The 12,030-nt window shown below is 46.3% G+C and overlaps 1 protein-coding gene across 1 annotated transcript in view; it reads left to right on the top strand.

The window, feature by feature from the left end:
* Positions 1–12,030, top strand: part of LOC124036211 (semaphorin-3ab-like) — a 65,155-nt gene that overhangs the window by 40,482 nt on the left and 12,643 nt on the right. Inside the window, exons 4-6 of the mRNA XM_046350482.1 lie at positions 4,254–4,373; positions 5,261–5,351; positions 6,310–6,429. Of these exons, the coding sequence (XP_046206438.1) occupies positions 4,254–4,373; positions 5,261–5,351; positions 6,310–6,429 (331 nt within the window). The remainder of the gene's footprint in view (positions 1–4,253; positions 4,374–5,260; positions 5,352–6,309; positions 6,430–12,030) is intronic.

Raw genomic sequence — 12,030 nt, 5'->3', positions numbered from 1 at the left:
CTGTCTCTCCCACTTGGAGTACTGCCTTTTACACTGTCTCTCCCACTTGGAGTACTGCCTTTTACACTGTCTCTCCCACTTGGAGTACTGCCTTTTACACTGTCTCTCCCACTTGCAGTACTGCCTTTTACACTGTCTCTCCCTCTTGCAGTACTGCCTTTTACACTGTCTCTCCCTCTTGCAGTACTGCCTTTTACACTGTCTCTCCCTTTTGGAGTACTGCCTTTTACACTGTCTCTCCCTCCCGATGTATTGCCTTTTACACTGTCTCTCCCTCCCGATGTATTGCCTTTTACACTGTCTCTCCCTCCCGATGTATTGCCTTTTACACTCTCTCTCCCTCCCGATGTATTGCCTTTTACACTATCTCTCCCTCCCGATGTATTGCCTTTTACACTGTCTCTCCCTCCCGATGTATTGCCTTTTACACTCTCTCCCTCCCGATGTATTGCCTTTTACACTATCTCTCCCTCCCGATGTACTGCCTTTACACTAGCTCTCCCTCCCTGAGTACTGTCTTTACACTAGCTCTCCCTCCCGGAGTACTGTCTTTACACTAGCTCTCCCTCCCGGAGTACTGTCTTTACACTAGCTCTCCCTCCCGGAGTACTGTCTTTACACTAGCTCTCCCTCCCGGAGTACTGTCTTTACACTAGCTCTCCCTCCCCCTCCCGGAGTACTGTCTTTACACTAGCTCTCCCTCCCGGAGTACTGTCTTTACACTAGCTCTCCCTCCCTGAGTACTGTCTTTACACTAGCTCTCCCTCCCGGAGTACTGTCTTTACACTAGCTCTCCCTCCCAGAGTACTGCCTTTACACTAGCTCTCCCTCCCGGAGTACTGTCTTTACACTAGCTCTCCCTCCCAGAGTACTGTCTTTACACTAGCTCTCCCTCCCAGAGTACTGTCTTTACACTAGCTCTCCCTCCCGGAGTACTGTCTTTACACTAGCTCTCCCTCTCGGAGTACTGTCTTTACACTAGCTCTCCCTCCCGGAGTACTGTCTTTACACTAGCTCTCCCTCCCAGAGTACTGTCTTTACACTAGCTCTCCCTCCCAGAGTACTGTCTTTACACTAGCTCTTTACACTAGCTCTCCCAGAGTACTGTCTTTACACTAGCTCTCCCTCCCAGAGTACTGTCTTTACACTAGCTCTCCCTCCCAGAGTACTGCCTTTACACTAGCTCTCCCTCCCGGAGTACTGTCTTTACACTAGCTCTCCCTCCCGGAGTACTGTCTTTACACTAGCTCTCCCTCCCGGAGTACTGTCTTTACACTAGCTCTCCCTCCCAGAGTACTGTCTTTACACTAGCTCTCCCTCCCAGAGTACTGTCTTTACACTAGCTCTCCCTCCCAGAGTACTGTCTTTACACTAGCTCTCCCTCCCGGAGTACTGTCTTTACACTAGCTCTCCCTCCCAGAGTACTGTCTTTACACTAGCTCTCCCTCCCGGAGTACTGTCTTTACACTAGCTCTCCCTCTCGGAGTACTGTCTTTACACTAGCTCTCCCTCTCGGAGTACTGTCTTTACACTAGCTCTCCCTCCCAGAGTACTGTCTTTACACTAGCTCTCCCTCCCAGAGTACTGCCTTTACACTAGCTCTCCCTCCCGGAGTACTGCCTTTTACATTACAGTGTTGGTATAGTCTGTGTGTTGTCACATGGACAGAAATCTCTGAATCTGATCATAATCCACTGGCCAAGTTAGAGACATCACATGACCATAGTCACATAGAGTCCTACCACAGAGAAGTTGACCTAGCCACTGGGATACAGGGTTAACAGTGGACAGCCAATGGGCTTACAGTCACTACTTTCAACACAGGAGCAGTATCCTAACAACAGCTATGGCTTTGTCGAGACATGGGTATTTGTTAGTTGCAAATGCAGCACGGTTTCAGTCCACACAGTCATATGGCATATCACAAGATCATTTATGTGTGTGTTGTCCTTAGTCTAAGAAGAGTCATGTCAATATCAGTGGCACTTCAATACTGTGAGTCTTGCGTGCATGACTAGCTCAGCCATGTACTGTATATTTGTCCTGTATATCTGTCTCAATACAAGCAGTACACTGTGTAAACACCCAAAGAGACACAGTTGCATCTCTCTCCTTCTGACTTTATTCTCAGATACAGCCTGGGGCCATGTGCTGCCTGCAATATAAGATCTTCGCTCCGCTGTATCTGCCTCACTGAGATCACAGGCACAGGGTCAGCTTCTGCTGAGTTTCTATAGGGCTGATTTTGAAGGGCCATCAGGACTTTTGTGTGTATCTGCGTGTATTTTCTGTAAACATTCTGGCAGAGATGAACGGGGAGCCCTGAAGGATGGTCTTTGTGTTTGAAGGGCATAGGAGACAAGGAGGAGAGGAAGAAAGACCACAGATGCTCTTTGATGAACTGCAACAAAGACACTTGTGAACATGCCATGGGGATACAGTGAGAGAAGGAGAGAGAGAAAATTGCTAATTTCATGTACATCTATGAAGAGGGGAGGGGTAATACACAGGGCCAGGAAAAATAAAGTTGTGCCAAAAAGTTAGATTACGGGTCTTTACGTCCAAGCTTCGCTAACTCTTACGAAACTTCCATCATACAAACTCTGTTGGTTCAGTGCATGGTTTGGCCAATGGGTTCACACTGTTAAACTTGATCTCACAAAAAACTCTAACACCATCCAAATCACACTAGCGCGAGAAACGTTAACGTTATCTGATCATCAACCAGGTAAACCACCCTGAAATGACAGACACCTCTTCAGAAGACAACAAAGGCATATACAACCAACAGAGCCGTTCTCTGTTGGTGACCTACTAAAGGCAGATAGACGTAGTCATGCATTATTTGTGGTTCTTATTTCTCTTGTGATGACATTCATTTTGATATGAGGTCAGAGGCCTGCTGCCTGCTCAGGCAAGTGCTGACGAATCACAGGGGAAACTGTCTTCGCAGCATGGAGACACACACACACACACACACACACACACACACACACACACACACACACACACACACACACACACACACACACACACACACACACACACACACACACACACACACACACACACACACACACACACACACACACACACACACACACACACACACACACTACACAGTAGGCTCAGACGAGGTTATAGTATGTGATACTCATAACATTTTGTTGTTGTGGGACATTTGCTTGTTGGTTGCAGTGCAGTTATGCATTGAAAATCTTACTGTTGATGTCCATCATAAAAATCCTGGCTGTTTTAATACTCAGATGTCTCTGAGCCTTTCTGATCAGGAATCTGGATTGGAGAGATCATGAGTACACATGGGGAGAGGGAAATGGAGAGAGAGGAGAAGGATGGAGAGAATAAAAGATAACTGAGAATTACAGATTACTGGTCTCAATCTGATCAGCGAGTTGTTGAGTTATTACACAGCACAACAGTCTAGATTATCTCGAAAACACCACAACCGTGACTCACTCAGCTGGCCTTGCCATGATGTCATTTGTACAGTAAAATCAATCAGGGCTGTTCCTTTTCCCAACACTGTTATTCATATGTAGATCAGGTCATTCCTAAATATTCCTGGAAAAGTACTTATATATTATACAGACAGGACAAGTCTTTAATTCTGATGCCCTTAATTCCCTCAATTGAAATGTTTGTTTTCCTGCATAGCTCTATGTGATGTTGTGTTACGTCCAGAGAGGGTGAACCCTTTTCTCTGTCCAGTGGATCAGCTCTATAGGAGGGCCTGCTTCTGATGAACAAACTGGGTTTTGACCCAAATGGGCAGGACTGGGTTTTGACCCAAATGGGCAGGGCTGGGTTTTGACCAAAATGGGCAGGACTGGGTTTTGACCCAAATGGGCAGGACTGGGTTTTGACCCAAATGGGCAAGGCTTGGTTTTAACCCAAATGGGCAGGGCTGGGTTTTGACCCAAATGGGCAGGACTGGGTTTTGACCCAAATGGGCAGGACTGGGTTTTGACCCAAATGGGCAAGGCTTGGTTTTAACCCCAATGGGCAGGGCTGGGTTTTGACCCAAATGGGCAGGGCTGGGTTTTGACCCAAATGAGCAGGACTGGGATTTGACCCAACTGGGCAGGATTGGGTTTTGACCCAAATGAGCAGGACTGGGTTTTGACCCAACAGCTTTAGACAGCTTTATCCTCTATGTTAGTTGTTTACAGAAACGGTTTATCTCCTGGCAAACCCATGCTTTAAATAAAATGTCTCTCTTTCTCTATCTCCAGAGGGAATGCGCTAACTTCATCAAGGTGTTGCAGCCTTTTAACCAGACCCATCTGTATGTATGTGGAACCGGAGCCTTCCACCCTGTCTGCGCCTACTTGGAGGTGGGGAAGAAACTAGAGGTATACCAACCAGTAATACCCTATTCAGCCATCTGTCAGCTTACTGCAGTTATAGCTTTAGTATTCTACTATTTACTAACCAGTATGAACCTTGGTAGAAGAAAAGGGGAAGGGGGATACCTAGTCAGTTGTACAACTGAATGCATTCAACTGAAATGTGTCTTCCGCATAGGGCATGTCATGGTTCTGACTGATTCAAATCTTGTGTGAGCTACAACTAGACTATAGTATTAAGAAAAACTCTTCACTGAAATGTGATATTATGGTTTTGGGTTTCGATTTAAATTCATAAGCCGTGGAGTGTGAGGTAATCTCTCGTAATGATTCGCTCATGGCCTTAGGAAAAGTTTTATTCATTCAGTACATGAGGTGGAAAATTAAACAGAGTTTCATCGTTTAGAGGTTCCCAATTCGCTGTGTGTGTGTGTGTGTGTGTGTGTGTGTGTGTGTGTGTGTGTGTGTGTGTGTGTGTGTGTGTGTGTGTGTGTGTGTGTGTGTGTGTGTGTGTGTGTGTGTGTGTGTGTGTGTGTGTGTGTGTGTGTGTGTGTGTGTGTGTGTGTGTGTGTGTGTGTGTGTGTGTTCTATGTCTCCTCTCAATGTTAGTGAGTCAGGCTTATAAATGTGTTTCCTATTCATTAGACTGCAGTCATTTTCAGAGAATTAGAGAGGGAGAATAGCTCTGAGAATAGCAGTCTTCTCTCTTTACTGCCCTGACTGTGGCCCCTGGTTAAAGTGACTCTAGGAGCAGGTAAAACATCTAGTTCTGAAAAAATAGAGAGATTTGTTTTCCAAGACGCCAACTTCATGCGTTGATGTCAATAGGACATCAATGCAATAAACTCTGAATTATAAATGCTCTTTATGTTGACCTATTTTTCATGTAATAGGACAGTGTGTTCAGGCTGGAGCCCCTGATAGAGAACGGTCGGGGGAAGAGCCCTTATGACCCCAAGCTGCTCACAGCGTCCATGCTCATCGGTGAGTGACCCAAACAAACAAGCATACTCAACTTTTTTTTAAGGCACCAATTTCCCCCAGAACTTTTCACCACATAAAGAGGGAGTTGTACCTCTTCTCTCATCTCCACTCATTCATTAAGCATATTTACAGCTGAGAGGAAGTGGGTGAATGACAGGGCTGGCTATATATAGTGTTCATCATTAGGAGTGCTCTACAGTGGACACCCACTCATTTCCATGCCTATATGTAGTGGACGCATGTGTGTGTGTCAGCTTCATTTCTTCACCATGTTCAGGACTAGTCATACTTTATGACATCACATCGCTCCAACCAATAGATGGTCATTTTCCATCACCCTTTATCTCCTCCTGTCTCTCTCTCTCTCTCCTCTTACCACATCTCCTTGCTTCTCTTTCTCACATCTCTGATTTCTCCTCTCATCCATGTCTCCTCTCTCGCTCTCTCTTGCTCTCTCTTACTCTCTCGCTCTCTTACCCTGTATCCCTCCTCTCTCTCTCACTCTCTATCTTTCCTCTTACCCCGTCTCCCTCCTCTTTCTCTCCTCTTCCTCCTGTCAGCCCTGTCTCCCTATCCTCTCTCTCCTCGATCTTCTCCCACCCATGTCTCCCCTTCTCTCTTTTTCTTAATACCCCTCCCTCCTTTAATGCTCTCTTAATGCAACCACCTGGCCCTCTTAGTCTCTTCCTGTTAAATCTGACTTTCACACTTACTTGTTCTGGTTTATTATCTGATAGATGGAGATGTTCCTTGTGAGAACACATTCTACTTGTACTGTTAAGCCTGCAACCACCATACTGTACCTGATAGACTAATACAGACACGAAAGGTCATGAGACGCACACACACACACAGGATACACAAACACTCACATGCACACGCACAAAAACATATATTGCAGCATGCACACACACGTTCACACATACACCTGATATTGTCCTCCTCCCCTGTCCTCCAGATGGCGAGCTGTATTCTGGGACGTCAGCGGACTTCATGGGGCGGGATTTTGCCATCTTCCGTACGTTGGGACAGCATCACCCCATTAGAACTGAGCAACACGACTCCCGCTGGCTGAATGGTGAGATGGAAATAAAGATCATTCTCAGTTCTGATGTTCTCAGTTCAGTGAACTATGCTTGCATGATGAAAAACCTTGCTTGAGTCCTGAAGACTTGTGTTAGCTCCCCAAGATGATACCCAGGCTATAGCTCAGCATGGTAACAGTCTGTTGGCATGCAGACCAGTCTGATTGAATGCATTTCGTCTCAAATTGAGACAGAAAGTGTTTCAAAGACAGAAACTAAAAAGACAGAAACTGAGACAAGTTTTTCACAGAGTAAGAGAACAAAGGAGACATACAGAGAAAACAGAGAAGCGTGAGAGGGAGGACAAAAGAAGGAGGGAAAGGGAATAACAAAAATAGGCAGCATTAAGTATAAATCCTCCAAGATTGACATGGCTGTGGTGGGGGAGTGGTAGCAGACACAGTGGCTCGATTGCAACAAACAGGCAGAACCCAACATGCTCCTGAGGTTATCGCTGGATTTCTTAAAACGCTACAAATGGGAAATTACATGCACCTATGGCCTAAACTGAGCTGCATTGCAACGAAAAACCCACAAGGATAGACCAGCAGATCAATTGATCTCTCGCTGTTACCATGTCAAGTGATTATGCGGACAGCTAGTCTAGATTCTTTACTCTTGCCCCCAATGAAATATCGACTCACTCTGTGTGCAATATATCACGACTCAGGATATGACCCAATACTATTTATTATACAAATGGGCAAGCAAAGGGCAGGTCGAGGGCAGACAGAGGTTCCTAACCCAAAGCACGGTCAAACAGGGACAGACCGGCAGGCAGGCTCAGGGTCAAGACAGGCAGATAGGTCAGATCTGGGAAGACTAGAAAAACAAACTTGAGCGCAGGAGAAACGGGAAACACGCTGGTAAGACAAGGCAAGACAAACTGGCACAGACAAACAGAAAATGCAGGTATAAGTACACAGGAGATAATGGGTAAAAATGGGAGACACCTGGTGGGGGGTGGAGACAGGCATAAGACAGGTGAAACAGATCAGGGTGTGACAGTACCCCCATCCCCCATCCTCCTCCTGGTGGCTCAACCTGGAGTCCTAACCGGGCACATAGCTTGTTGACCAGGGGGGCCGGAACTGGGTCCAGGATGTTCCTAGTGGTAACCCTGCAACTCTCCTCCGGGCCATAACCCTCCCTGTCAACCAGGTACTGGAATCCCCTGCTCAAGGTCGAACATTCAGGAGGCGCCTGTATGCAGGTTTGGCCGTCGATTGGTTGGGGGGAGGGGCGGGCCTGGAGACACAAGACAAAGGGCTATGAGACAGATGTTTAATTCCTAGACACATAAAAAGTGGGATGTACAGTGGGGCAAAAAAGTATTTAGTCAGCCACCAATTGTGCAAGTTCTCCCACTTAAAAAGATGAGAGAGGCCTGTAATTTTCATCATAGGTACACTTCAACTATGACAGACAAAAAGGGGAAACAAAATCACAGAAAATCACATTGAAGGATTTTTAATGGATTTATTTGCAAATTATGGTGGAAAATAAGTATTTGGTCAATAACAAAAGTTTATCTCAATACTTTGTTATATACCCTTTGTTGGCAATGACAGAGGTCAAACATTTTCTGTAAGTCTTCACAAGGTTTTCACACACTGTTGCTGGTATTTTGGCCCATTCCTCCATGCAGATCTCCTCTAGAGCAGTGATGTTTTGGGGCTGTTGCTGGGCAACACAGACTTTCAACTCCCTCCAAAGATCTTCGATGGGGTTGAGATCTGGAGACTGGCTAGGCCACTCCAGGACCTTGAAATGCTTCTTACGAAGCCTCTCCTTCGTTGCCCGGGTGGTGTGTTTGGGATAATGTTCATGCTGAAAGACCCAGCCACGTTTCATCTTCAATGCCCTTGCTGATGGAAGGAGGTTTTCACTCAAAATTTCACGATACATGGCCCCATTCATTCTTTCCTTTACACGGATCAGTCGTCCTGGTCCCTTTGCAGAAAAACAGCCCCAAAGCATGATGTTTCCACCCCCATTCTTCACAGTAGGTATGGTGTTCTTTGGATACAACTCAGCATTCTTTGTCCTCCAAACACGACAAGTTGAGTTTTTACCAAAAAGTTATATTTTGGTTTCATCTGACCATATGATATTCTCCCAATCTTCTTCTGGAACATGCAAATGCTCTCTAGCAAACTTCAGACGGGCCTGGACATGTAGTGGCTTAAGCAGGGGGACACGTCTGGCACTGCAGGATTTGAGTCCCTGGCGTGGTGTAGTGTGTTACTGATGGTAGGCTTTGTTACTTTGGTCCCAGCTCTCTGTAGGTCATTCACTAGGCCCCCCCGTGTGGTTCTGGGATTTTTGCTCACCGTTCTTGTGATCATTTTGACCCCACGGGGTGAGATTTATTTATTTTGCTCCTTTGCACCCCATTATTTTTATTTCTACTTTGCACATTCTTCCATTGCAAATCTACCATTCCAGTGTTTTACTTGCTACATTGTATTTACTTTGCCACCATGGCCTTTTTTTGCCTTTACCTCCCTTATCTCACCTCATTTGCTCACATCGTATATAGACTTGTTTATACTGTATTATTGACTGTATGTTTGTTTTACTCCATGTGTAACTCTGTCTCATTGTATGTGTCAAACTGCTTTGCTTTATATTGGCCAGGTCGCAATTTTAATTGAGAACTTGTTCTCAACTTGCCTACCTGGTTAAATAAAGGTGAAATAAAAAATAAATAAATAAAAGATCTTGTGTGGAGCCCCAGATCGAGGAAGATTATCAGTGGTCTTGTATGTCTTCCATTTCCTAATAATTGCTCCCACAGTTGATTTATTCAAACCAAGCTGCTTACCTATTGCAGATTCAGTCTTCCCAGCCTGGTGCAGGTCTACAATTTTGTTTCTGGTGTCCTTTGACAGCTCTTTTGTCTTGGCCATAGTGGAGTTTGGAGTGTGACTGTTTGAGGTTGTGGACAGGTGTCTTTTATACTGATAACAAGTTCAAACAGGTGCCATTAATACAGGTAACGAGGGGAGGACAGAGGAGCCTCTTAAAGAAGAATTTACAGGTCTGTGAGAGCCAGACATCTTGCTTGTTTGTAGGTGACCAAATACTTATTTTCCACCATAATTTGCAAATACATTCTTTTTAAATCCTACAATGTGATTTTCTGGAGAAAAAACATCTAATTTCGTCTGTCATAGTGTACCCATGATGATCTTTTTAAGTGGGAGAACTTGCACAATTGGTGGTTGACTAAATGCTTTTTTGCCCCACTGTATATGGAGGGTGCAGAAGACGAACAGCAGCGGGGCTAAGGATTTTAGAGATGGGGAAGGGGCCTATAAAAATGGTGGGAAAGTTTACGGGACTCCACTCAGAGGGGCAGATCCCGAGTGGACAGCCATACCCTCTGCCAGAGACGATAGCGGGAAGCAGGGGTCCGGTGGTGGTCCGTCTGTCACCGATATCTGGAGGTGGTCTTGAGAAGGCCGGGCTCTCTTCCAGGTACGACGACAGTCGGATGAACATGTGGGCAGAGGGTTTGTTGACTTTTTGCTCAGGGAAGAGCAGGGGTTGAACACTGAACACTCAAAAGGCCAGTGGCCAAGCAGGGAAGGATGTTGTGGGAATATTCCACCCACACAACTTGCTGGTTCCAGGTGGTGGGGTTGGGGGAGACGAGGCAATGAAGAGCCATCTCCAGGTCTTGATTGGCTCGCTCCAACTGGCCATTAGACTGGATGAAAGCCAGAGGACAGGCTGGCTGATGACCCAATGAGGGTGCAGAACGCCTTCTAGAACTGGGAGAGACCATGTCGACCGGAAGTCCATGGATCTGGAAGACGTGCTGCACCATGAGCTGGGCAGTCTCCTTGGCTGAAGGCAACTTGGGAAGGGGAATTAAATGGCCAGCTTTGGAAAACATGTCCACCACCGTTAGGATCTCTATCAGATTCCCATCTGATGGGGGGAGACCAGTTACGAAGTCCAAGGTGATATGAGGCCAGGGGCGGTGAGGAATCAGGAGTGGTTGAAGAAGGCCTTCCAGAGCTTGCCGCGGAGTACCTGTGCAAACACACAGTGTAGGCGGCGATGAACTCTGAGACGTCATGAACCATGGTGGGCCACCAAAACCGAAAGCCAAAGTCCGACGGGAGCCAGGATGGCAGGTGAGTCTGGAGGAACGGGCCCATACCAGGACAAGAGAACGGAGTCTTGGACAAACATCCAGTTAGCATGTAGGAGATTTAATGAAATTTAAGTGAGTGAATAACAGCCTTGAGCCTGTCTTGAATTGAGGCACTAGGTGGTTCAGACACATACCAGATTCTTATGGTCAGTCCGAGACTAAGTATGGATGTTCTGCCACCTCTAACCAGTGCCTCCACTCCTCCAACGCCATCTTAACTGTGAGTAGCTCTCAATTTTTCACATCATAGTTCCTCTCAGCTGGGTTAAGACGGTGGGAAAGGAAGGTGCAGGGATGCAGCTTTTAGTCCTGGGCAGAACACTGGGACAGGACAGCCCCTACTCCGACGTTGGAGGCGTCGACATCCACCACGAACTGATGGGACGAGTCCAGGTGGATTAAGATGGGAGCTGTAGTGAAACGATACTTGAGATTTGAGAATGCCCGGTCTGCTGTTGGAGACCATATGAAAGGAACCTTGGGAGAGGTGAGTGCTGAGGAAGGAGGAAGCCAAGGTGCTGCAATGCCGGATGAAGCGGCAGTAGAAATGAGCAGATCCCAGAAAATGTTGCAACTGCACTCTGGATGTGGGTTGAGGCCAATCCACCACCGCTCTCACCTTGTCAGAATCCATCTGAATATTTCCTGTACCGATGGCGTATCCTAGGAAGGAGATGGTGGAGCAATAGAATTCACATCTCTGCTTTAACAAACAGCTGGTTCTCCAGGAGATGCTGGATGAACTGTTGGACACAGAGGATGTGCTCTTGAGCTGACTGGGGAAAATGAGGAGGTCGCCAAGGTAGACAAATACAAACTGGTTCAACATGTCGTAGAGCACATCGTTGACAATGGCCTGGAACACTGCGGGAGCGTTGGACAATCAGAATGGCATCACTAGGTACTTGTCGAGTCCGCTATCCATGTTAAAGACTTCCATTTGTCTCCTTCCCGTATCCGAACAAAATAGCAGGTGTTCCGAAAGTCCAACTTCGAGAAGATGGTAGCCCCCTGGAGAGGTACGAAAACTGAGGAGATGAGTGGTAACGGTTTTTAACCGTGATATCATTAACCTCTTAGCGCCACCTGAAACGTCTGCGTCCCACCCAGCCATCAGGAAATGCAAATGTGCCACGCCAAATGCTAATAGCACTCGTTAAAACTCAAACGTTCATTAAAACACACATGCAGGGTACTGAATTAAAGCTACACTCGTTGTGAATCTAGCCAACAAGTCAGAGTTTTAAAATGCTTTTCGGCGAAAGCATGAGAAACTATTATCTGATAGCATGCAACACCCCGAAATACCTGAAGGGGACCTAAACAAAAGAATTAGCGTAGCCGGCGCTACACAAAACGCAGAAATAAAATATAAAACATTCATTACCTTTGACGAGCTTCTTTGTTGGCACTCCTATATGTCCCA

This window comes from Oncorhynchus gorbuscha, linkage group LG01, assembly GCF_021184085.1.
Source record: "Oncorhynchus gorbuscha isolate QuinsamMale2020 ecotype Even-year linkage group LG01, OgorEven_v1.0, whole genome shotgun sequence".
Classification (NCBI taxonomy): Eukaryota; Metazoa; Chordata; class Actinopteri; order Salmoniformes; family Salmonidae; genus Oncorhynchus; species Oncorhynchus gorbuscha.
This window is presented reverse-complemented; position numbering and strand designations above follow the sequence as displayed.